The sequence below is a fragment of the Nycticebus coucang genome, chromosome 18, assembly GCF_027406575.1.
Source record: "Nycticebus coucang isolate mNycCou1 chromosome 18, mNycCou1.pri, whole genome shotgun sequence".
Taxonomy (NCBI): Eukaryota; Metazoa; Chordata; class Mammalia; order Primates; family Lorisidae; genus Nycticebus; species Nycticebus coucang.
In genome coordinates, this window is record NC_069797.1 from 41,517,396 (window position 1) to 41,543,230 (window position 25,835).

Sequence of the window (25,835 nt, forward strand, 5' to 3'; positions counted from 1 at the left end):
GAGTCGGGGTGCAGCTGGGGCCATGCCGAGAGGGCGGTCCTTTCCCTAGACCTACTCATCCATCCCACAGCCCCACACCCAGGGGCAGGCAGACTTTGAACGCACACCAGACCCTCCCAGGTCCAGAGCCCGGAGGGAGGAGGCGAGGGTCCTGCCCTCCCCCGACGCTCCCTCCCCCAGCTCGGGAGGGGGCGGGGTCCACGTGGGCCAGGGAGGCCTCCACCCGCACGAAGCCCCAGCGTGGCTGGAGAGGGCCGTGGGGCCTTTGGTGAGTGGGGACTTGGGCAAGTGACTCCGTGTGTGTTGTGCCCACAGGAGATGCTGCAGGATAAGGGCCTGTCGGAGAGCGAGGAGGCCTTCCGGGCCCCGGGCCCAGCGATCAGCGAGGCCACTGCCACAGCCAACGTCCCTGAGCCGGCGCTGGCCGCTCCAGGCCTCGGCGGAGCCACGCTCGGCAGCCCCCCGGGCCCGGGAGCCGACGTCGCCGCGGCAGCTGAGCAGGTGAGCTTGCTCCAGCCTTTGGGTCGAGGCTGAGCTTCCGTCGGTCTTCAGGGCCGCCGCAGTGTCCATCGTTCTGTCCAATTGTGAGCAGGACTCGCTCTCAGGTGAACCTGGCAGTGTCCCGAACGATCTGCGTGTTTGTTGTCAACTGGGCAGGGCTCGCGCCCTCTGCCTTTTGGGGCCCTTCTCCACTTGGAGTCCTCAGGGCTACTCTGGAGTTAGCGCGTGTGAGAAAGAGACCCCTGGGGCAGCTGAGCGAGCCCCGGCCTAGTGTGCCGCACCCACGACTCTGAGAGTGGGGTGGGGTGCGGCGACCAAGCTGGGGGACGCCGGGCCCGGGAGCCGCTGCGGGCTCCAAAGCCGAGACGGGACGTCGCGGACAGGTTTTACGGTGACCGCCAGTAGATCTCAATGAACGACATCTGTGTAGATCCGTGTGCCCTGGCTGAGGGTGTGTGAGCCTCTCTCCCTCTGGGTCTCTGCGTCTGCCCGCGAGCCTGCGGTTAGGGGCGGCCGCAGTGTCGTCTGCCCCGGGCGGGTTCCTAGGTGCCCTCTGCAGGTCCATCTGTAGACGCAGCTCTGAAAGGGGAGCTTCAGCAACTGATTTAATTTTTTAATTGACCAATAGTTTGAAGTCATTTTGTGAAACGAAATCTTGAGTCCTGGGCTCCTAGGCTGGCTGGGTTCTGCGCGGTTCTTCAGGCCGGTGACCTTCCCTCGGGCTCCAAATGGAGCCGTGGGCCAGGCAAACATGAGTCTCCCTCCCTCCTATCCCCAGACCATCGAGAACATCAAGGTGGGGCTGCATGAGAAGGAGCTCTGGAAGAAGTTCCATGAGGCGGGCACGGAGATGATCATCACCAAGGCGGGCAGGTCAGCACCGGAGAGTTACTCCTGGGGTTGGCGGTGGGAGCAACGAGGATCTCCAGTGGACTCCCTTGGAAGTTCTCTAGGTCCAAGCTGGAGGAGTCTGTAGGAGTCCCTTCGCCAGGCAGGTCTCAGGGGCGCATCCCACTGCAGGCTGGGACTGGGCTGCCAAGGCCTGCCAGCGGCTACCCCAGCAAGGGTGCTGGGGGGTAGGGTTGGGGGAGGGGCAGCGCTATGCAAATGAACAAGGGCAAGCTAGGATCACTTTGCCCTGAGTCCCAACACTGGAACTTTGGACCCCCTAAGATGCTGCTTAGTCCCCCTCCCAGGAACCTATGGGGTTTCTCAGAATTTAATTAATTGGGGAGATAGAGATACCCCTCAGCAGATAGGGAAAGGGAAGGAAACCATGCCATTCAATTTCCATAATTCTTCAGGAGTAGCTCAGACCCCAAGTCTCTGCCCCAGGGGCACAGCTCCACTTTTTCCAGTCCAGTCTTTGGCACAGGAAGGCACTGCCATTGGGCTGTGTGTGTGTGTGTGTGTGTTGTTTGGGGAGCAGCTCTGGGGTGGCTGCCAGAGAAAGATGATTTATAAAGTGGAAACATCTTTAAAATGCGCTGGTGTCTGTGGGAGATAGGGGAGGAGAGGATGAGAGGAGGGATTCGCGGGGGCAGCGTGACCAGGGTGGGGTGGGTTGGCAAAGAGAGCCGTTGTCAGGTGAAGGGGGATTGCTGTGAACACAGACAGACACTGGAAAGTTCAGGTTTAGGAACCTCCTCCCCACCCACTCTGCCCCCTCCACATACACACAATTGATTTTGGTCCCAGGGGACAAGGTGTGAGAATGTCCTTTTGCCTGGCTGTGGCCCATAATTGGGCTTTTAGAAAAAGAAGATGGTGAAGCATCAAGGGCCAGGGATTCAGAGGAGTCCAGTCCAACTCAGCTCTTCCATCTGTGCAGCTCCCAGATGAGATACTTAGGGGTCTCTACCCACACCCCCTCCACGTGTAAAGGAACAGGTTCTAATTCATGCAGTTGTATGTAAAGCACCTAGCGTAGCCCTGGTACATGTAAGCACAGAAGAAATGCTAGCTGATGATAATGAGAGAAGGGTCTGGCACCCACTCAGCATTTTTTTCTACTCTTTAGAGAACTTAGCTCTGCTTACCAAACAGCTTAGGAAACAACAGGCTATTCAAAAGAAACAAAAAACTAGGGGTTTGCTATGTGTAGGGTAGAGGTACTGTGGTCCTCCTGGTGTCTGCTCACTGGCGGGCCTTGTAAAGCTTTCATTGTTTTGTTGAGGGTGGAGGAGGTCAGGGCTCTTGGTACCCTCACATCTTAGCTGGAGAGAACTCACATCCATACCCAAGACCTTTATCAGGGAAGAAGCAGGCTGATTTTAGGGCCTGAGTTCAGTGCCTTTGGGGGATGGAGAGGGGGAAGGAGGATGCATTGGGGGGTTGGCAGAGGAGCGCTCATTGGGGATTGGGGAGGCAGGCCAGGTGTCACAAGCCTTGCCTCTTCCTAGCTTCCTTGGGCAAGTCGCTGAACCTCCCTGTAGCTCAGTGGTGTCCAATAAATGGTGACTATAAGCCTGCCTGCTGGCCTCCTTATCCAACTACTGGGAGAGACCCCCCAGGGGATCATGTGACTGGGTGTGGCTTGTCCGGTGGATTACAGGTGTGTGGCGGGGTTCTTGAGCCTGCTGAGGTGGAGAGAAGAAAGAAAGAAGAAAGAGCCTCCATTTTTAGGCAGCAGAAATAACTTGTCTCTTGAAGATAAATGGCCAGCATGTTCTCTGGCATGCCCCAGCTTTGCCATTTAAACAAAAAGCATTTTATGGTTCTCCTTAGTGGGGTTTCCTGCATCGGCATGAGTCTGGCTCCCTCCTCTTCCTGACACATACACAGACTTGTCAAGGCGACCAACTTCAGGCAGGTGTTTGTGCCTGATCCTAATGGAAACGTAGGGAATGGACCTTAGGGAATGATAATAATAATTTAAAAGTGGCTGTGATGATGCTGGTCAATTATGGATCCATCACTGCCTCTCATTTCTCTGGCAGAAAGTTATCCTTGTACCAGATCTAGTCCTTTAGAAAGCCACTAAAGCCTCATCCCCCTCAAAATCCCCAAGCCCTCTGTTCTCACAAACCCCCATTTCCTCCTGCATAGCTGCTCTCCATCTTCAGAGACCACTTTTATTGCTTGGATGACTGTGTCTCCCTCTCTTCCCTCACCACTTTCCTTACAAGGGTGGCCTCTGGATGCAATTTGCTTTGCTTGGGCTTGTGGCCCTTTAACATCCTGTCCAGGGCCTCTCCCTGCTCCCCAAACTCTGTGTCTCTTTACTAGAACCCTTTCTGGGACACTTCCATTTCTCACCAGCCTGAACCCTTCTCCTGAACCTTGAATCATGGATTCCTAGATTGCTAGAGCTGGAGGAGAACTAACAGAACGTAAACCAAACCCCAGAGGAGGGAAGTTAGGCAACTGCCAGGTCTGTACAAGCCAAGCACATAATGCACCCTAGTCCCCAAACAAAGCCCCAATTTTGATTGCTTTTTATTTTTTAAACCCTGTTTAGCACAGGTTGTTGCTAGTTAGGGACATGATAACTATCATCTACTTAGGCAGGAGTGGGCCCTGGAGAAGGGTGGCCAGCATGTTCTTAAGCCAGTTTGAAGTCTTGGGTCACAAGCTGCCAACCTTGGCCCTTTGGGTTCTTGAAAGTCTGAAGGTAAAAGGAGAAAAGAATCCGCTGACAATTCTTTGAACTGGTGAGCAATATGCCAACTACAGCATCAGACACCAGTTTCTGAGTGCTCAGGAATCCCTGATGTCAGGTGTAAAATGTGGGCCAAACCCCTTCCCAGCTGGTCTCTGTCCCTTCAGACCCCCGCAGCCAGGGGGTTCTTGTTGATAACTGCAGAGAGTGGACCCCTCTCTTTGCCTCCTCACATCCCTGCCAAGGTTGATACATGTGAGAAACTGCATTTTCTCCCAAACATAGATAAAAGTGAGCTCCATAAAAATTTAAATATAAACCTCCCCCAAATGAAAATTTCCTAACTGTCTAACTGCCCTACTCCTAGGTCATGGTTCTGCCACCAGATAAATCTCCACTATCAGCCTTCATAGCCTGTTGAGTTCAATGTTGCTTGTGTTAGTGACAGTGAATTTGCGTTTGAAAAATGAACTACCGATGAGAACTCCTGTTGAACCTGTATTGTTTGTTATTCTGAGGCAAGGATTTGGCTCAGTTTAATCCAGGGCTTCAAAGCCAATTGCCCTCGCTCTGTATACAGAGCGTCAGAGCCCAGTGGCGTGGATGATAAGAGAAGTAAGGGTTGAAGACACTGGGAAAGTGGGTTGGGGAGAGAGTGCTTTGATCTCTTTTTAAAGTATTTTCTGAAAGCAAAAGTCTATCAGAAGGAAGTGCCTTTAAACAATCTAAGAGAACCAACTGACCTTCCAAAGCAACATCCATTCCATACATCCTCACCCCTGCCCCTCCCTTCAGGGAAAATATTTCTAAAAAAACGCCTTGGGTGAATTAGAAAACTGTGTGTACAGGTTGTATGTATGTGATCTAAAGTAGAAATCAATTTAGTAGCTTTGTCATTGCTCTCAGAAATCATTTGGCTGCAAAATGTTTGGTCTCGGTATAGGTGGCACCAGCACCCCATACCTCTAACCCCAGCCATGGTTGCTGGGCCTTGGCCTCTTCCCAGCACACGAGATTCTTCCTGAAGATCCCTGCACATTAGGGATAGAAAGACGGGTGGAGTTTTCCAGGGACCACCACCCTTTCCTGTAGCCCATTCTTTTCAGACTCTGAGCTCCAAGGTGTGTGGATATGTGTATAGCGTATATAATTTTTAGCATAAATTTTATTGAAGTAGAACATCCCTGAGAAAGATGGCACAAATCAAAAGTATCTGCTCTATAGACTTGCACAAAATGAGCAAACCTAGTTAACCTGCAACCAGATAAAGAAAACAGAACATTACTAGCTCTCAGAATCCTTCTTGGGCCCTCCCAATCACTACCATTCCTGCCCTTGGAAAAACTGCTCTCTGGACTTCTCACCACTTCAATTTGGTTTTCTCTTGTATTTAAGGGAAGGCACGTGTAGCTGCTCCTGGAGACCCCGACTCCCAGGGTATTTGGGGCTGCTGTTGGGTTAGGGTTTGGGGACCCTGCCAGGCAGAGAGAATCTGGTGGCCTCCTAGGTCTGTTCTCTGCCCCCTGCCCAGGATGTGGTGCAGTGAGCAAGTCAGCGCCTTGAATTTGGCAGCCACTTTGGCCCAGGAGCTCCAAGGTTCTCTGGCTCTCCAGCTCTCTAGCTGTCCGGCTCTCCAAGCCCAACTATAGAAGCCTGTCCCTTTTTAGCAGTGAGTTCACTTTTATGGGTTTATTGCCAAAGTCAAAATGCCCTGAAACCCTTGCCCCTAGCCCGCAAAGCATCCGACAGTAAGAAATGTCTAAGGAAGCTTATCTTAGCAGTTCATTCTAAAACCATTTCCGAGTATGAAGAAGATAAAGGCTCGGAGCCCCGCACCCTTTCAGAGCCTGTTCTGTGATCAGAGGAGAAACCCCCGCTTTCATCTCTTGCCACAGTGGCAGAGCAGGCAGCTTGTTTATTCCCTTGCTGGAGCCGGTTTTCTTTGTGAGGGGTGCCCCCATCTGTCTGGGGGAACTGGAGCTTAGGCGGGGTGTGAGGAACTTAGGGTGCAGGAAGAGGGGCTCAGCTAGTGGAAAGTGTGCAGAAGGGATCAATGTGGGGCAGGGGGAAGTGGGACCAGAGAGCTATGGGGGGGAGCAGGGAGAAGGTGGAGGGAAAGGAGAGGTGCCAGGGACAGGGAGTGGGGCTTCCATGCACTGGTGGCAGGCCCTGCATGGGACACAGACGGCCCCTTCTTGGCTCCCCGTCCTCCCCAGGCATTGCTTTCCCTCATAGGGTGTTGGTTTTCAGGTATAGTTTATGTCATAAATCACAGAACAATTCACATCTCACTCCACCAGTTTGTATATTTCCCTAGAGAGGTAGACCCTAGAGGAAGTCACAGCCCCCCAAAGCCAGCCTAGCCTCTGTCACCTGAGTCACCCTGAGCTGGAGAACACCCCCAAGCTGGAAGAGGTCTCAAATGTTAGCTCCCTCAGGAAGTCAGTGGCAGACACCCACAGGGCCTTGAATTCTCCCCTCAGCCTGGGCAGAGGTTGCCTCACCTTCATGCTCAGCCTTTCCTCCTCCTGAGCCACCTGAGTGTGGAAATGATATTGCCCGTGGCCCCCTAGAGTTTGCTTCGCAAGACCCAGAGCAGTCCCTAAACTGCACCCTATTAGAGACCCAGACATCTGTTTCCATGAAGGCAATGGAGCTTCCAATTGAGCCAGAACAGAGGACTTGTGAACTTCCCATTCAGACCAGACATCTCCCCTACCCTCCTGGCTTCTGAGGGCTGCTGCCCCAGGGAGAGGGGAATTGGCAGGCAGGGGGCAGGCTAGAAGGTATTCTCCTTCCCTGCCCCTCCATCTGCAGCACTTCCCTGAGGCTCTTATCAGTCAGGAATCTGGTCCAGATCACAAGAGAGTGGTTCTGCACCTGGGGAGGCAGAGCACAGGGTCCTTAAAGGCCTTCTAAAAAGTGCTGAGTCGGTGTCAGCCTGGCCTCCTGAGCGGCTGAGGTGATGCCTGTAGATGAAGCTCTCAGCCTAGGCCAGGAAGACTGGCAAAGTGGCAGTGAGCCATTTGCTCCTACCTCCCCATATGGACGCTGGCCCTGGAGGGAAGCCATGGTGCCCTCTGCTGTTGCCACCTGGAAGAATTAGAGGAGAAACAGACTAACTATAGGCCATTGGTGCCAGCCAGCCCCAGCATGGCCAAGGCTGCCCCATTTTGTGGCTGTTTCTGTGGCAGTTACAAAATGGTGGTCTGGAGGGGACAGGATTCTTGGCCTTCCCCCAGGGAGGGGGAGGAGAGACAGCTGGCAGCCTCCCCCTTCAGCTATAGGCCCACCAGGAGAGAGGCAGGGCCAGGAAAGGGTGGGGCAGGCTCCAGCTGTGCCCCAAGGCCCGATGGGGCTGGTAAGCAGGAGGGAGGATTGGGTTCCTGAGCCCCTCACTTCCCCCATGCCTGGAGAGGGGGTGGGGTGGACATTTGAAAATGCTTTCAATTGACATCTGAGACAAATTCTTCCACACGGTTTATAAGTCCCTAGACTTGCAGCTAGAACTTCCCTCCTCCCTCCAGGCACGTCCACGTCCACACATGCGCACTTGCACAGCTCCTGGGCACGCCCAAGGCACACACCCCGTGTTCCGCCCTGCAGCCCTCTGCCCTCCCTGGGCTCCCCTCTTGCAAGAGAGGGGCACAGGCTGGGCTGAGCAGGGCCCTGGGCTGGTGTGGACGTGAACCCTCTGCCCCAGGGTCCTGGCCTGGATTTGCTGTAGGGTCTGCCAGCTTGTGGAGTCCTTGGTCCTTTCTGGAAGCTCTGCCTCATCCAGGTAAGCTGGTGCCCCTGTTGACAAAGTAGGGACTTGACTCATTTGTTTGAGGTGTCTGAAGCAGGGTCCTGTACTGTCTGGGGTTGGTGAGATGCAGAGGAGCACCTGATGGTTTTCCCGGAGTAGCCTGGCTGGGCCACGCTACACCTCGGGGGCTGCTTCCCATCCCCCTTAGTGTCTTCAGTGGGGTTTGACCCTGCCTCTCTGGGGTAGCACCTTTGTAGGTCAGCTGAGGGGGGCCAGAAGTATCAGAGGAGGACTGTAAGAAAGTACTATTCACCGTCCCCCCACCAAATCTGGTGAAGCCCACGTCAGAGACCCGGAAACCAGGGCGGGGAGCTGTGCCGTGGCAGGTGTGTGTACCTGCTGGTGTGTGTGTGCGCATGCTGAGGGGTCTGGGGAAGTCCTTCTCTAGAATGTTCCCTGAGTCTCAGGGTCCTGGACAGCCTCAGCATGGGCTGTAAGAAATGGAAAAAGGTTTTGTTTTTTAGTGAATCCATTTCTGTGGAAGTAGGTCTGACTTGTGGAGAGTGGAAGGCAGCCCGGGTCAGTAGTAATGGTCATGAATTAACTCATTTAATCCACACAGCAATCTGAAATAGGTAGTAACATTATCCCTGTCGTGGAGATAAGGAAACCAAGGCACAGAGAGATTCAAGCAAGTTGCCCAGGTCCTCACAGCTTGTCATGTTCTCTATCATCCGGGGGACTCCTGGACCAACCTTCCCTGAAATCCAGTTAGGGTACAGAGGCCCAGGTGAGGCAGTCACAGGGAGAAACTCCCCTGCTAAACACACCAAAAGAATCCAAACCAGGCAGCATTTCCAACAGCAGTCTCCTAGTTCCCTGTGAGTTGTTTTAAGGTCTGAGGGTTTCCACAGAGACAAGACCCAGAGTTGGTTTCTACTTGTTTACAGAAGCTGACAGGGGTTTAGTTGTTATACCCCAAACTTTAATTCTGTCTGGGATGGCAAAGAACAGGAGGGAAATTAAGGCAGCCAGGTTGGGATTGCAGCTCACACAATCCTGACCAGGGTCTCTGGGCTCCAGCTTCTCGCAGCCTCCAGGCCCAAATCTCTGGGGATTGAGGGGGAGAGAAGACATGAATTTGGCAAACTATGCAAACCGTCTTCCTAGACACAGACTGACAGCTGCAGGGACCCAGAGAAAGCAGCTAGTGCAACTCTGTGCAGTGAGGGCAGAGGGGGAAGTGAGTGGTTCAAGTCACACAGCTATGGCCCTGGAGGTGGGCCAAGGTCACTGGCTCAGAGGGGAGCACCTGTTAAAGGCCTTAGCCACCTTGCTCACTGTGCTTTCTCTCCTGGTCCCCTGTCCATGCGCCACCTCACCTCGACTCCCCCAGGAGGATGTTCCCCAGCTACAAGGTAAAAGTCACAGGCATGAACCCCAAGACCAAGTACATACTGCTGATTGACATCGTCCCTGCTGATGACCATCGCTACAAGTTCTGTGACAACAAATGGTAAGAGGCCTGGGACCCCTCACCACATCACCTACCTTCCCTCAGCCCCTGCCTGAGGGTTGGTACAGCGCCTGCCCAGATCTGCAGCCGCGGTCCCCTGCCAGGAGCAGGCACGGCAGAGGCCGAGGGGTTTGGCAAGTGTCTAACGCCTGCCTCCAGGGCTGGGCCTGGAAATGAGCTGCAGTGTTTGGGTGTTGAGTGGGTTGTGCAGCAGGGTCCATGCTCTGCCCACAGCCATGGACAACCAGGACTTGGTGACTGTGCTGCCAGGTGATGGACACATTGCTAACACCAGGCAGATTGAGACTCTGTCAGAGCCTCACTGGAGAGGGGCCTGGGAATAGTGACTTAGATAGCTATTACCTGGTCTGCAGTGGGCTTTCTTCTCTTTCTCCACTCACTTCCCTCTTAAGCTGTGTGTCCCCCACCCAGCGCGAGTGAGCTGCTGCCTGGAGGTGGGTAATATTACCCTTTGACAAGGGGCTGGAGGAGATGGGCAGGCTGGGGGTCTAAACCAAACTCGGGACAGGTAGATAAATGCCGGGCCAACTCCTCAGCACCCTGTCTGCCCCCAGAGCTCGGAGTGGCACTTGAGGGAAGAGCAGCTGGCCCAGGTGTTGGCCTCTGTGGTGGGTGGGCTATGCAGCAGGCAGAGATTAGGCTGAGGGGGCAGGATTGGGTAGCAAGGACCTGGCAAGGACCACAGTTCTATTCTTTCTCTAGATTAGAACTCAGATCAAGCTCTAGCTGAGAGGCTAGCTGCCAATTAGTTTCTTACCATTGCTTTTGGGGCAAGCAGTTTGAGAGTTGTTTAGGTCATCTGAGACATTCCCTCCAAATTGTATCATTTATAGCATTTAAAAATCATAAATACAGTCTCGATGCCCATAGCTCAGTGGTTAGGGCACTGGCCACATACACTGGGACTGGGCCCAGGGCCTGCTAAAACAACAATGACAACTACCAAAAATACAAAAAAAATAGCCAGGCATTGAGACAGGTACCTGTAGTCCCAGCTGCTTGGGAGGCTGAGCAAGAGAATTGCTTAAGCCTAAAAGTTTGAGGTTGCTGTGAGCTATGAGGCCACGGCACTCTACCAAGGGCGACATAGTGAGACTCTGTCTCCAAAAAAAAAAAAAAAAAATCATAAATATAAAAAACTCAGTTCAAGTTGAGGGGAGGAAGAATGAGGGAGAAGAGAGGAGGAGGGGAGGGATTGGTGTGCTCCCTCTTAATGGGCACGATGTAAGGGTATATGGCACACCTTTTGAGGGCAGGACTCAAAACCTAACAAATGCAAACGTCATAATCCAGGTGTTTGTACTCTCACATTAACCTGAAATTAAAAAAAAATCACAAATATAACACATACACTGAGATGCCCAAATCTCCCCACAGCATCTGTGATAGCCCCAGTCCTTCAAACAAATGCTCACATTTCCCTGTAACTTGCTGTTTCCAGAGGTTCAGAACTATTTTTTCTCCTCCTCAGCACTCTCTTCTTTGTCCCTCACTCGTACCCTTAGGACCCTTAGGAAGTCCTGGGTTGATGGTGTGATGGGACCTCCTGCTATTTTTTCCTCTGGTCAAGGGACTTTGTTGTCACAGGGCATAGGAAATCTGGCTTCATCAGACCCCAGGGTAACAACTGCTCTGTCTGCTCCGTTGGCAGGATGGTGGCAGGGAAGGCTGAGCCAGCCATGCCAGGGAGGCTGTATGTCCACCCGGATTCTCCTGCCACTGGGGCCCACTGGATGCGACAGCTGGTCTCTTTCCAGAAGCTGAAGCTGACAAACAACCACTTAGACCCTTTTGGCCATGTAAGAATGGGGACTGCTTGGCCTTGGGAGGCGAGCCCTGGGCAGTGTTGGGTGGGACAGGTGGAGAGGGATGGGGACAATGCACACCTGGAGTCCGGCTCTAGGCTTGGGTACTTGCCAGACTGGTTTGTGATAGGAGCACAGTGAGTCCTGCAGACAGCTGTACATCCTTCCCCTGCCACCGACAGGCTGGGTAACTCGGGGCAAGTGTCTTCCTTCTTTTAAGGCATAGTGTCCTTGTACAGAAAGTGGAGATGACCATAGGTACCTTTCATAGACTTAAATGAGATGCGACGCAGGAGGCACCTTGCACATAGGAGGCTCTAAGTTAATATGACGATGACGAGGGGTCACATCTCTCAGCTTCGGTTTCCCCACATCTGGCCTTGCTGAAGTGTAACCCAAGACAAGTAAACCTTTTTGAGAACAAGTCACTGAGGAATTCTGAAGCTTCTTTTTGGCAAGCACTGTCTGTCTGGCCTGACAGCCACCCACTCTCTGCAAAGGAGAGCTTTGCCCTGGCTCATGTGTTACCTCCTGCCCGGCCTGGCCTGGAATCTGACTCTCCAATGAGATTCGGAGCCCCAGGGATGCCGCTGCTGACGTCCCAGCCAGGCTGCCCAAGCTCATTCTTTCCCCATCTGGCCCTGGCAGGCCCACAAAAAGGAGATTTTTATGTGGAAATTTTTAGCTCAAGTGTGTGGCAAACAGAAGCCTGGGGACCTGGTGCTATCTGCCAGGGTACAAGCCCCACCCCTGCCTGTGGTGCTGTGGAAGTGCAGGGCAGGGGCTGCTAGAGTCGGTGTGGATGCTGCGGGTGGGGCACGTGGGGGTATGTCCCTGTTTTGTGTCCCAGTTCTATTTCTGGGAGCTGTATGCATGTTGGGACTCTGTGCAGTGTAACTACTTATGGAAAATGCCAGCATTGCTTCATTTCTGGTGGGTTGGTTTGTAACTGGTAAGCAATTGCTCCTTTTAATTTCTCAGAGTCTGTTCAGTTCTTTTCTAAGTCACTGGTGATGGATAAACAACCAACCAGGGGGCTCGGCACCTGTAGCTCAAGCTGCTAAAGCACCAGCCACATATACCAGAGCTGGCAGGTTCGAATCCAACCTGAGCCTGCCAAACAACAATGACAACTACAACCAAAAAATAGCCGGGCATTGTGGCGGGCACCTGTAGTCCCAGCTACTTGGGAGCTGAGGCAAGAGAATTGCTTAAGCCTAAGAGTTAGAGGTTGCTGTGAGCTGTGATGCCACAGCACTCTACCTAGGGCAACAGCTTAAGCCTTTGTCTCAAAGAAAAACCAACCAAACAAACAAACAAAAACCCCCCAACCAACCAGGAGAGGTCTTAATTAATGTTTTTAGCTCCTGACTTATCTGTTTTGCAAATCCCTACACTGGCAGGCAGGTAGATGCCTGGTGACAAGGGCCAGCCAAGTCCCAGCTTCCTGTAGCAGGAGAGTCAGAGGAGCCTTCTGGTCTTCCTGGGCACCATCCTGGCCAGACTTTGCTCCCAGTCAGCTCCCATCCAACCTCCTCTGCGTGGCCAGGCTGCGGCACCAGCCTCAAAAGGAGAGGGAGCACCTCTGTGTTGGGAGGCCAGGAGCCTGGCCCATGGCACAGCCTCTGTCCACAGCTGCACACACGGGCAGACGCTGTGGGATGTGAGCACAGAACTTGGCAGGAGCTGCATCCTTGGGTGGCCCAAGATACTTAGGGTTCAAAGTTCTAGAGAAGATTCTGGATGCACCAGCTGGCTATTGTGGTTCCCAGCTGCAGGGATGCCTTAACTCTTCACTTTCCTGGCCCTGGAGAAAGTAGAAGTGGAGGGAGTCAGGGATGAAAAGCATGGGCTTCTTCAGGAAGCAGGAAGGGGAGATCTGGCCTCCGCAGACCAACAATAGGTTTTCGCAGCCTGGCCTGCTGCTTTGGTGGCTCTAACTGGTTCCATGAGGTGTTTTTGATAATACTGCAGATAGTTTTAAGTCTGGGCCCGTGGGGCTGTCTGATGGGGTTGTGACAATGGAGGCGGCCCTGGCTACACTTGCTTGTCTTGGACTCAACTCTCCTGGCAACAGGGCTTCTACTCCCGTGAATTCAGCTTGCTCCCTGGAGGAGTGAGATGCCGAGTGTCTTCCCCTTCCTCCTTCATCCCCACCCTTTCCCAGTACTTGCAGTTAATTGGCCACCGCACCCACTTCAGGGGCAGCAGGGCTCAGGTAATTGTCTCACAAGGCTGGCACCCACACCCTCTGCTCCCTGGTCTAGCGTGTTGTTGGTTTCTCCACTTTCCATTCTATACCCAGGGCTCAGCTGTCATATCTTCACCTATTTGGAGCATAACTGAAGAGGGAGCAGCCTTTGGCCATGCAGACCAGGGCTCTTGAGAGACACGGCAGGGCAAAGGAGCTCATTTGGACCTTGACTTTCTATACCTTGGCTTGTGCCAGTGGAGAGGTTGAGTGTCCACTGAAGGGTGAAGAAGTCACCCTTCTTGGCTTCTCAGAAAAGGAGCCTGGGAAAGAGCCATCTTGCCCTGTAAACTTACTCTAGATAAGCCCTTCCTTCTACACAACTCACTTCTCCATTTTCAGTTTTCCCTAAAAGCTTTCAGACCTCAAGGAACTTTCTCCAGCCAAATGGACTTTGGGCTTTTCCTGGGGATCCTGACCGTATCCCAGGAGTTTTAACAGCTGCTTCTCGTTGGCAGCCTTCCCCCACTACCCCTGCCCAAAAGGCTCCCTCCTTGGGAAAGGGGCCAGACCCAGGTGTGAGCTGGGATTGCAGCCAGCGAGGGGAGTCAAGAGCCAGTTAGAGCGGCTCTGGTATCTTCTTGCGGTGTTCCAGGTGGGCTCAGTGTCCTTCTAGCTTGGAGAACCTCAAGTCCAAGTCACCCCATTTCCTCATCCCAGGAGGTGAACCAGGGTGGCCAAGCGGCCATCATCATATCTGTCCATGCATGAAGGCCTCAAGCAGAAGGCAGCCCTGGTTGTGTGGTCGTAGAGGAGCCATTTTGGGATGATCTAGCCAAATGGACTTTGGGCTTTTCCTGGGGATCCTGACCGTATCCCAGGAGTTTCCCTATCATCTGAGACTCCCTCCCTCCATGAATGTTGCTTTTCTCTATGGTCTGAGGACCGAGAAGAAGGGTCCAGGGTCCAAGTGAGAGCTTGGGCTGGCAGCCTGTTCCATGTGGCCAGAGAGGCTCTGTAACAGGAACTCCCCAGACCATGTGGCCAGAACCTCCTAAAAGACAGGACTGAGTCTGCCTAGGAAACTCCTTGTGGGTTTTTGTTGTGAGCGCTTTCCTGGACTTAGGGGGAAACCCCACAGGGAGTTTTCCTGTCTGGACTGTGGTGCACAGGCTCAGCAGGGCGGGTTCAGGGTATGACCACTGGGGTCTGGGAGCGAGCTCAGAGCCAACAGGGGACAGGCAGGAGGGGCAGAAAGGATTCTGCTGAGCTGCCTCCAGAAACCCACATTCAGCTCCATTTCTGCAGCTCTGCTGGCGCCAAAGCTGCCTGCTCATCACATCATCCCCTCCAGTTAGCCAGCCCCGCCTGCCCCCAGCAGGGTCCTGGGCCAGGTAGCCATGTGATAGGAAGAGAAGCTGCTTCCCGCCTTCTTTCTCCTCCTCCTCTTCTGAATAAGCTTCTAGCAATACTTGGGCTTCAGGAAGTCATGGATGGCCTCAGTGGGGAGTAGGTAGGGCCTGTATCCCATTGCAGGACATAGAAATGGCTGGCATGTGGGTCTGCCTTTTCTCCTGATCGGGAGACAGGGAGGAGATGGCTGGAGTGGGTCATGTGTGCATGAGGGTGGGGTGGCCGTTTCACACTACCTTTGTGCCCTAGAACTGGGCCAGTTTAGGATTCCTGACATAGAGAATTTTACAGGAGAGACTGAGTTGCCCCTAGACGTGGGGTTTGGGCTGTGGCCCCTCGGCCACAGAATAGCACATGCACAATCCCCTCAGTGTGCTGGGCTTCATAAACAATGCCACCACCTGAATCCATCCCAGCCCTCCAGGCCTGGGATGATCTTCTTGCCCTCTGCACCTAGCTAGTTACTCTTGAGCCTTGGCGTCCAGGCTCAAGTGCAACTTCTTCAGGAAAGAAACCTCCGAGTCCCCATGCATGCTGTGCTCTCAGAGCACTATGTACCTTTTCATCTCAGTACTTGCCAAAATTATAATTTATGCCTGTTTGCATTTTAGAAATTTGTTTATGAATAGGAAATACATTCCCATGATTTAAAAATAGATCCCTGAATAGATAAAAATGCCTATAATATGAAATCTCCCGGGTCCCCTATCCACTCAGGTTCTTTTAGCGCCCACTGCAGGTAACCAGTGTCACTTATTTCTTTTCAGCATTTCTTTTTGCACATAAGGCAGAATGCATAATCTCGAAATCCCCATCTTTACACACATAATATTCTATATGAACGTTATTTGCACTTTGCTTTGTAAAGTTAGTCTATCTTAGTGGTCATTCTATTCGTGGAATGGCTCCCATAAATTATGTAGCCAGTCCTTATCAAAGGAATTAGGTGTTTTTCTATTTTTTTGCTTTTCTGTACACAAGCCATCTTATACTGTGCCATATCTGTGCAATAAATGGTCTGTTCAGAGGGTGTTTGGATTTGTCATTTTGAAAATAATGCCAAGTTGCCCTCCATAGGAGTTGTACCAATATGTGTCCCCACCATTGCTGTAGCCTTACCAATAGGGTGGGAGAGCAGATTTTTTGATTTTTATTTATTTTTTTTGAGATGGAGTCTCACTATGTCATCCTCAGTAGAGTGCTGTGGCGTCACAGCTCACAGTAACCTTCAACTCTTGGGCTTAATGGATTCTCTTGCCTCAGCCTCCAAAGTAGGTGGGACTACAGGCGCCTGCCACAACACCCTGCTATTGTTTGTTGTAGTTTAGCGGGCCAGCACTAGGTTTAAACCCGCCAGCCCCAGTATATGAGGCTGGCGCTATAACCACTATTCTACAGGCGCAGAGCCAGACTTTTTGATTTTTATCAGTTTGATAGTGAAGAATAGATATCAGGTTTAGCTTTAATTTGCATTTCCTTTATTATGAGTGAGGTTAAGCATCTTTTTATTTGTGTTTCCTCACTGCTGTTCTTACCCTTTGCTCATTTCTCTCTTAGATTTTGGATATTGTAACCAGTTTCTAGGAGTTTTTATAAATCAGGAGGATTTAGCTCCTATCTGTGATGTGAGTTGCTTGTGTTTTTCTAGTTTGCCCTTTGTCATTTATAGAGATTTTCCCATGCAGATGCTTTTGATTGAATTTATCAGTATTTTCTATATGTATGCTGGGTTTTTAGTTATTGAAAGCCTGAATCCACTCCTTACTTACAAAGAAAATTTCTTTCAGTATTTTATGGATTTATTTTTACATTTAAAACATTGATCCTTTTGGAATTTAACCTGGCATTCAATCTGGGGTGTGAATCCAACTTTTTATGTTTTTCTGGAGAGCTATCCAGTTGTCCCAACACCAGTAATCGAAGGGTCTTCTTTATTCCAATAGTTCAGGATTCTTCATTTCTGAGCACTAAATCCCACATGAATTTGTGCCTCTTCGTGTGCCAGTCCCTTAACTGTTGAGACTAAATAATAGGTTTTAGTGTTTGGCAAGGCTAGTCTGCCTTGATCTTCTTTTTCAGAGATTTCCTGGCTAGTCTAGTCTATTTCTTCATGTGAACTTTAGAATCAGCATGTGGTGTTGAAAAAGAAACTTATTTGTATTCTTATTGGAATTACTTTGCAGCGTAAATTTACTTAGGGAGGATTGGTGGGAATGCGTTTCTCTTCACTGAAATCTTGTTTGGTTTTATTGTCTTTCAAAGTGTATGGAAGGACCCTTCACGAGGCTCTGCCCATTGCGTGTTAGGTATGCCACGTTGCTTGTTACTATTATAAATGCAATCTTTCTTCCACTACATGTTCCCACCCCTATTTTGGCTTGATTTTGAAGTGACCGTGTGACTGCCCCACTAGATAGTCGACCATGAGGTTTTCAGGCACCACACATGTTCTCTAGCGCCTACACCATGTCTAGCAAACCAGTGTTTGCTGGTGGACGGTTGAGTGAACCGCTATTTATTTCCCTTTTTTTCTCTTACATTTTCTGAGCCCAGTCGATGTGCTGACCCGACCCCTTGCCAGGTGCTTGAGAGGTACAGATACTCCACATAATTCCAGAACAGGCCCCGCCCTGCCCAGCTGGGTAAAGCTAAGAGTTCAGACTTGGAAATTAGTATTGCTTCTGTCTCTGCCTCAATTTGGCTGTCTGATGTTGGGCAAATGCCTTCACCTCTCTGACCCTCAGTCCCTTGTTTACTAAAAGGAGGGTAATAGTAATGCCTACTTTATAAGGATGTTGTAAAGATTAAATAATGTATGTATTATTAAAGATTAAATAATATATTATTAATAATAACGATGATGCATTTGAAATACCTAGCACAGGACCTGGCACATAGGATATGCTTAGTAAACATTAGCTATTATTGCTGTTGCTGTGAGAAAAGGCAGGGTCCAACCCCAGGGTTGCTGCCCTGGGAGTGATGTCTAAGACCCACCAGGCTAGGCCTCTGTAGTGGGCTAATAGATTTTTCTTGGACCAGTCACTTACCTCTCCAGATTTCATCTTTGAGTTGTGGATCCCGTCTCTAACTTAACCTCTACACAGATCTGGGTGGTAGGGGCAGGTAAGGAGGATGATGGAGAAAGTAGTCTTAGTGTAATGATGATGCAGGGTAAATCTGATTTAATATAGGACAAAATAGACATGGCTAGGATCCAGATACGTGTGTTCTCTGCCGGAAGGTAGGGCCTGGTGATCCTTGTTCCTTACTGTGCTTGGTTGACACCTTCTCATTAATTACTGAGAGCTTGTTTTAGAGAGCGGTGTGTGCTCTCTCAAAGGCCATCTGGATTCTGCTTAAGACTCTGTCTCCAACCAGCTGTGTGTCCTTGGGCAAGTCACGTCCCCACTACAAGCCTTCTGTTCCTCATCTGTAAAATTAAGATGTTGAACCAGAATGATCTCAATGGCCTGCCTCTCCGTGCCCTAATGTTCTGCGATTCTAACATAGATAAATCTGGGCCTCATTGGCCAAGCACGCTATGGTGATCTCTTGAGGAGATGGATGTTTGGCACTATTGTAGTTGTTAAAATAGAACAGCCTTCTGAATTGCAGCCAGAACATAATGAATCCCATTTCTGTAAAACAATGATGATGGTGGAACCAGTCATGTAGAGGGGTTGTTGATGTGGCTGGCCCATTTGGTCCCATATCCTTAACAACAAATATAAATGTGAAACTCTGGCAAAGTAGTTTAATGTGGCGCCTGAGGAACTTCCGAGCAAAGCCAGGTGTGTGAGTCACTGAGTTGGTCTCATATTCTCTCGACTGAGGCTCAGATTTATATTTGACATGTATTGGTTCAGTGGGTGGGACTTTCCCCCAGACACCTGTCCAGGTTCCAGACTGTCAGAGTCAGGAGGGGTGTTTGGGACCTCACAATCCAGGTTCCAGACTGTCAGAGTCAGGAGGGGTGTTTGGGACCTCACAGTCAAAGGCCTCACTTTACATACAGATGGGTCCCTAATGGCTGGAGGGGAAGAGCTTGCTCAGGGCTTGCAGCTGGTGAACGGAGATCAGAGAGGCTTCTGGACCCTTCTTGACTTCTCTGTGGATGGGATTGCACTCCTCTAGTGGCTCCTGCCTGTCCCTGTAGGTCTGGAAATTTCCTTTTTCCCAGGTCTCCCTGCCGGCCTCTCTGGTTCTCTCTGCTGAAAGGTGTGTTGGGCACACTACCCACCCTAGTCATCCAGAACTTTATCTGATGGGCTGAGGCATTAGGCCTTTATTCCAAGGGGCAAGAGGAAATAATCAGAGGTGGCATTATGAGTACAAAGCATTGATTGAGCCCTGTGTACTGACAGGCATGGGGGAGGGGATAGAGGTGAGAAGAGGTGTGCAGTCATCCCGGATGTCTCAGAGGGTTCTGAGCAGGGGTGTGACCTGATAGAACGTGTAGCAAGTCAAAGTGGAGAAGCTGACAGACATGGGGAGAAGGCCCTCACGGCACCCCCCCCTCCCACCCCCCAGACAGCAGGGCCTGACCCAGGCTGCAGAGAGGGCATGGGTTTTGTTTTATAGGCAGAGTCACTACAGAGTAGATCTGAACGGGGGTGGGGAGGGGGTGACAGTGAGAGGGGAGTTGATGACATGCCCAGGACTGTGGTTTCACAGGAACGTGTGAGTGCTGCCCTCCCTCCTGCACAGCCTCCCTGGGGCGTTGGTACCTCTGGCCTGTGTCTGGGGTTCTGGTCAGCCCACTGTCTTTGTCCTCCCTTTGCCACCCTAGGAGAGCCTGAGTGACCACGGCTGGTCCTTCATGCTGGGGAGTTCACAGAGGGACTGTCCATGCACATGTTCAGTCACAGTTTTTGATCTAGAAAATGCCTTAGAGATTATCTTGTCTCTAGTGAGAAAGTAAAGACCAGAGAGGAGGGGACTTGCCTACATTCCCACAGAAAGTTTGTCGTCAGAGCCCAAATCTTCCCAGTCCTGCAACTCGGACCTGCACTTACTAAATCCTGTTTGGGGGCAAAGAAGCCTTAAAACAGGATAAAAGGAATAAAAGATATGGCCCTTTCTCTCAAGGAGTTTATAGTTTCACTTCAGTTCCCTTCAGGCACAAGAAAATAAAAAAATGGAATCCACTAGGAAGCAGCATGAAAGCCAAGTAGATAGTCACGGGAGGAAGTTTCCCAAGTGGCAGTGGAGAGCAGGCTGGATCTGGGAAGGCTTCCGGGAAGGTGAGAGAGTGGGGAAGGGAGCGTGGGATGCAGAGGGGGCCGTGTGTGTGACTCTAGGCCACCTCCCAGGTATTAAATCGCTGGATCTTGAGGGAACTTAGGCCGTCTGTGGGCTCCTGCAGCTCTCGGAATAGTGCAGGATGACTGCAGTGTGTTTCCTAAGACCCCAGCAGCTCCTCCCACCGCAGAGTGTTGCCAGGCTCTTGGAAAAGGACACTCATCGAGGCCTCCCTGGGTGAAACTCGTTTCCTTCAGGGTCTTGAGTGTCTCATCTGGCAGACCCCCAGTTGGGCAGTGGGTCCCCAGCTGTAGGATGTGGTTTGGGGTCTGGGAAGTTCTGTACTTGCCACAAGAAGGTCCAGAGGGTGACAGGGAGTGGCCAGTGCCCGAGGCAGAAAGGCTGGTTCCTGCTGGATAGAGCCTCCTGGTCATATGGAGGAGCCCACAGAAGGCCGGAGCCCCCCACCCAGCTCCCGCCCCCACTTCCTAAGCTGAGCCTCCTCCCTGTCCTCCAGGACATGGTGAGATAGCAGAGTCTTGCCAAACTAAGACTTCATGGAAGAGCCTGACTCTGGCCTTTCTCTTGCCACTCCGGTCACCACAGGGTTAAACCTTTCATTAAGCCGCAACACCAGGCCTGGTTCCTGGGACCTGGGAAGCCAGCAGGGCCAGCCTAAGGAAGGGGCACTCCCAGGTAGAGAGAAAGGAGCTCTGAGGGGAATGGGACCCCCGCCAGCCTGGCCTGGCCAGGACAGAAACCAAAGGGTTAACAAAGCCACAGTGCTGATAAAATGCCCCAAATTCCTGGTCCTGCTTCCAGTGGGGAGGGTGTCTGGCAAATGTCAACGATAAAAAATACATTTTAATGGCACATGATGCAGCTGCTACCGTGGGTGCAGCCGGACGAAGCCGGTTTGGAGCAGCAACTACTGTGAGTGACTCTGGGGGCTCTGGTGGCCGTCCTCCAGGGCTCCAGCTGGGGTGACCTGCTTCTCCCAGCCCAGAGCATCCTCAAGGGCCCTTAGGTGTCTGGGGCCTCTGACATTATTTTAGGAACTTTGCTGGTCTCCTGTCTTGGTGTCTTGAACTCTACCCCATGATGAACTTCCCTTGGGGCCTGGAGCTGCTTAGGCAGGTCCAAGAGTGGAATACATCTGGGTCTGCGCAGTACTTGGGTCTTTGCAGGCCTCTGCAAACATTGAGAAAAGCATGAATGAATGAGAGATGTGATGGAAAAAGTTAGAGTGGGGCATTTCCTCAGCTGCTTCCCTCTCCCAATCCTGCAAAGCCTTGGGTGGTGAAGCTGCTTTTGTTGCTAGCAAATCTGAGAGGAGGCAGCTGAGGCTCACAGCAGGAGGTCATAGGTAAGGGGTTGAGAAGGGGTCATCTTGGAGGGGACCCAGAAGAAAGTAAGTTATGTGTTATGATCCCACTTTACAAATATGAAAACTGAGGCTCAGAGAAGTTGGCTGAGTTAGTGGCACCCTGGGTTCTTGCTGACAACTCAGAATTCCACCTACTCTGTGCTAAATTCACAGGGGCGGGGAGGGGAGATGGTGGTGGTGGTAAACTGTTAAGGGCTTATCCTGAGCCTGTTACCACAGTAAAACAATTGGTCATATCATAATGGTCAGGGCCAGGGAGGCTAACTGGGGGCTGAGTTTGGGGCCCAGGGGCCTGGTTCTTTTCTTGGGAGCTTTGGGACCTTTCTGGGTTCAGTCCTGATAGGCTGTGGATCCTGGGCTTTTAGGACAATGAACAAGTCAATGACCTGGGGCTTGAGGGTGGGGACCTGGAGCTCAGAATGAGACCCTTCTCTTCCAGATCATCCTCAACTCCATGCACAAGTACCAGCCGCGGCTGCACATTGTCAAGGCTGATGAGAACAATGCTTTTGGTTCTAAGAACACAGCCTTCTGCACCCACGTGTTCCCAGAGACCTCCTTCATCTCTGTGACCTCCTACCAGAATCACAAGGTATAGCCACATCTCCGCAGCCCTCTCCACTAACACCAGATGGCCTTCCGGCTGCCACTGCAGAGAGTCAGGAGGTGAAGGCTCAGACACGGCCAGGCTGAGGCAGGCCCGGGGCAGGGACCTCAGGAACCCTCAGAGCATTGAATGATGGGCAGGACACTGGACACGTGCATCTCTAGCACAGAGGAATGATGGCCCCTGTGTTCTGAGGAGTGGACAAGGTTGGCAATCAGTAAAAACTGGGAACATGGAGCCTGCTTTGTGGTTTGAATGTTAGGCCCTTTTGTTTTATAATTTTCTTTCTCCTGCTGCATCCAAAGGCAGGATCCTGGGCCTACAAACAGGGAGGTAGGGAATGGGGACAGAAGAGGGGCACTGTCGCGTGCCCGGGAAGGCCCCAGCCCCACACCCCCACGGCCTCCCTTCACTGACAGCCACTCTCCCTTGCCTTTGCCCACGTGCCCGTCCTCGGGTGCTTTTCACATCACACGCTCCAGGCCTGGCGTGGCAGGCAGCGGTGGAGTTCAGGCAGCAGAGTCCTGTGTGCATTTAGAACCTGATGGGGCAGCTTGCATAGGAAGCTCCCTTTAAAGTTACAGGTCCCTAGAGAGACTGAGGGGGACTGAAGCCAGCGGGTGCAGTGGGCTGGAGAGCCGGAGAAAGGATTGGAGTAGAGAAAGTGGAATGGATCAGAGCCAGGGACAAGCCAGATGGAAGGGCAAAGCCACTGTCCCCAGACTCTGCCACGGCTGTGGATATATGCCTGGGCGGAGGGGAGGAGGGCCAGAGGCCTGCGCAGTCCTGCCCCCTTCCCAGTGTCTCTACCACGTGTCCTCTCCTGACAGATCACACAGCTGAAAATTGAGAACAATCCTTTTGCCAAGGGATTCCGGGGCAGTGATGACAGTGACCTGCGTGTGGCCCGGCTGCAGAGGTGGGCCCTGGGGGTAGGGTGGGCAGGCTGGGTTCAGGCATGTGGACACTGCAACCCTCAAAGCATCTTTATTCTCTTCTTATCTCTCTGCCTGCCCCCCATGCCTCTTCAGCAAAGAATACCCTGTGATTTCCAAAAGCATCATGAGGCAGAGGCTCGTCTCCTCCCAGCTCTCGGCCACACCGGACGTCAGCCCCCTGCTCGGCGCTCACCAGGCGCTGCAGCACTACCAGCATGAGAATGGGGCGCACGCGCAGCTGGCTGAGCCACAGGACCTGCCCCTCAGCACCTTCCCCACCCAGAGGGACTCAAGCCTCTTCTATCACTGCCTGAAGAGACGAGGTAGCTCTTCTCCCATCTAGAAGTCCTGGAGGGTCAGAGGAGGGGTGATATCCTTCCACGCACACACATATGCTCACATGGCCTGGGTTAGGGACCACAGTGAGACACATGGCTATCTTTCCCAGTGGGGGTATGCTGTTTTCACCTGTAAAGCAGCCTTTGGAATTTTCACAGCTTGTGGCTTTGGGGTCCCCAGCCAAGGCTCTTACCTAGCAGTGCAGGAGGAGGCTGAAGCTTCACAATCCAGAGTCTGTCGTTCATTAAAGCAACCTCAATTCCAAAACAGAGTCCTGTGTACAGGGCTCTCTACTTCATCTTACCAGGATCTGCAAAGCTGCTGGAGAGTTGAAATGAGCTCTTGTGGATGCAGATCAGGGGCCAGGAAGACAGGCCATAGCACTTTGTGCCGGGAACCCTAACATCTGTGCTCTGGTGGCAGGTCTTGATTTTTCCATGGACAGAACCAGATGATTAGCATTACTCTACCAGAAGCTGCACCAGGCCACTGAAATTCCCTTGGGAATGAGTCTGGGGACTTTTGCCTGCAACCCAGAATGTTCTCTCAGGGGCCAGTCAGGCAGAGCTCCAAGTGGCCCCTACACCAGTCCCATTAGGACTCAGTGACCTAGAGCAGGGATCCACAAACTGTGGCCTTTGGACCAAATCCAGCCTGCACGAAATGGTTTTGATACTTTAAAATAGTTGAAAAATAATTAAAAGAAGACTTTAATATGTGAACATGGTATGAAACTCACATTTTAGTTGCCATAACCAAAGTTTTGTTGGAATACAGCTGTGCTGGTTTACATATTACAGAGTCTATCTGGCTCTTTACAGAAAAAGTTTGTTCCCTCTTGACCTAGAGTGACTGGGCCGCTTATAAAGACCAAGAGCTTGGTGCAGGGGAAAAGGTGGGATTTGGGGAGAAGACGGAAGGTTAGGGCTCAGTGAGGGGTAAGAGCAGGTTAGGGAGAGGGACTGGTCCCCCAGCAGGACAGATGCCACTAGGGGAAGAGCACACCGGCCTTCAAACTCAGCCTCCTGCCTTCTCTAGAGATTTACTCTGGGAGCTGTGTGTGGCTGAGTGGGCTGCTCCCTGGGTCCCCAGGCAAAGTCATGCCACTCCAGACAGTTAAGCCCTCATGGTTGAGGATGTTGAAAGACACACAATTTGTGGCATCTGATGTCATCTTTCCCCAGAGTATGGGCTCAGTGCAAAGTCCCTTACCTTTTTCACTTAATCAGCTCCATGTCTTAATTTTGCAGATGCTGTTAAGTTGGAATCTGTGTAATAACAACATATTGGGTCTTCTTGGAACCCATTTAGGGTCACTTCCTTTTCTAAAAACAACAGAAACATGCCTACAAATAGCTTTGGCTTACTGAGGCCTTTCCAGGAGCTGAGGATTGAAGCAGAAACCTCATGGCCTTACTTCTCTGGCTTGTTCAGACAGATGTGCCCTCTGGGCCTGGATTGGCCAGGGCTGGCTTCGCCTGAGAATGCCATTGCATACCAAGGCCTTTTACTGTCCCAAGAGTCGGGCTGGCAAAGGATCAAAGCCATGTGCTGCCTGGCTAAGAACTGCACTCAGTGTCCAGCGATGTGGTGTCCCTCATGGCCTTTGAGTAGGGTCCGTAATCTGACCACTTCTTGGCTGCTGCCACCTTATAAAAGCTGTAGCTGATTAAAATGGCTCTGGACGTACCATGGTAAGGGCGGGTGGAGGCAAGGGCGGGTGCCGAGTGACAAGGGCAGGCTGTCCAGGCATCCAGCAGGGTGCGGTGGGCCCTGGGCTGGTGGAAACAGCTCTTCCTGAGTATTTCTTTGTCTTTCAGCAGACAGTACCCGCCACCTGGACTTACCCTGCAAGCGGTCCTATCTGGAAGCTCCCTCTTCAGTGGGGGAGGATCACTATTTCCGTTCTCCACCTCCCTATGACCAACAGATGCTGAGCCCTTCCTACTGCAGTGAGGTGACCCCGAGAGAAGCCTGCATGTACTCAGGTTCAGGGGCTGAGATTGCCGGGGTGTCTGGGGTGGACGACTTGCCCCCCCCTCCGCTGAGCTGTAACATGTGGACTTCAGTCTCACCGTACACCAGCTACAGTGTCCAGACCATGGAGACTGTGCCTTACCAGCCCTTCCCCACGCACTTCACCGCCACCACCATGATGCCTCGGCTGCCCACCCTCTCCACTCAGAGCTCCCAGCCACCAGGAAACGCCCACTTCAGTGTCTACAATCAGCTCTCACAATCTCAGGTCCGAGAGCGGGGGCCCGCTGCCTCCTTCCCGAGAGAACGTGGCCTCCCCCCAGTGTGTGAGAGGAAGCCGCCCTCCCCACACCTGAATGCTGCCAATGAGTTTCTCTACTCTCAAACCTTCTCTTTGTCCCGAGAGTCTTCCTTACAGTATCACTCAGGCATGGGGACAGTAGAGAACTGGACTGACGGATGACTTCCATGTCTCCTGCACAGCCCTGGGACCGCGTTGCTCCAGTATTAACCTCTGCGGGTGGCCTGCACTACCAAGAAACACAGG

General features: G+C 52.0%; 1 protein-coding gene across 1 annotated transcript; it reads left to right on the plus strand.

Moving 5' to 3' along the window:
* Positions 1 to 279: 279 nt before the first annotated feature.
* TBX4 (T-box transcription factor 4) lies at positions 280 to 25,835 on the plus strand. Its single transcript, XM_053569037.1, has 8 exons — positions 280 to 501; positions 1,280 to 1,374; positions 9,247 to 9,366; positions 11,039 to 11,186; positions 21,867 to 22,019; positions 22,865 to 22,953; positions 23,066 to 23,295; positions 25,132 to 25,835. The coding sequence occupies exons 1-8, from the start codon at positions 319 to 321 to the stop codon at positions 25,749 to 25,751; spliced, it is 1,638 nt and encodes a 545-aa protein (XP_053425012.1). The 5' UTR covers positions 280 to 318; the 3' UTR covers positions 25,752 to 25,835.

Excerpts from the sequence above, each read along its gene's own strand:
- TBX4 (XM_053569037.1), top strand. The coding sequence starts at position 319 with ATGCTGCAGGATAAGGGCCTGTCGGAGAGCGAGGAGGCCTTCCGGGCC. Across the intron at positions 9,367-11,038 it reads AAGTTCTGTGACAACAAATG|GATGGTGGCAGGGAAGGCTG; the intron begins GTAAGAGGCCTG and ends CTCCGTTGGCAG. Across the intron at positions 22,954-23,065 it reads CGTGTGGCCCGGCTGCAGAG|CAAAGAATACCCTGTGATTT; the intron begins GTGGGCCCTGGG and ends ATGCCTCTTCAG.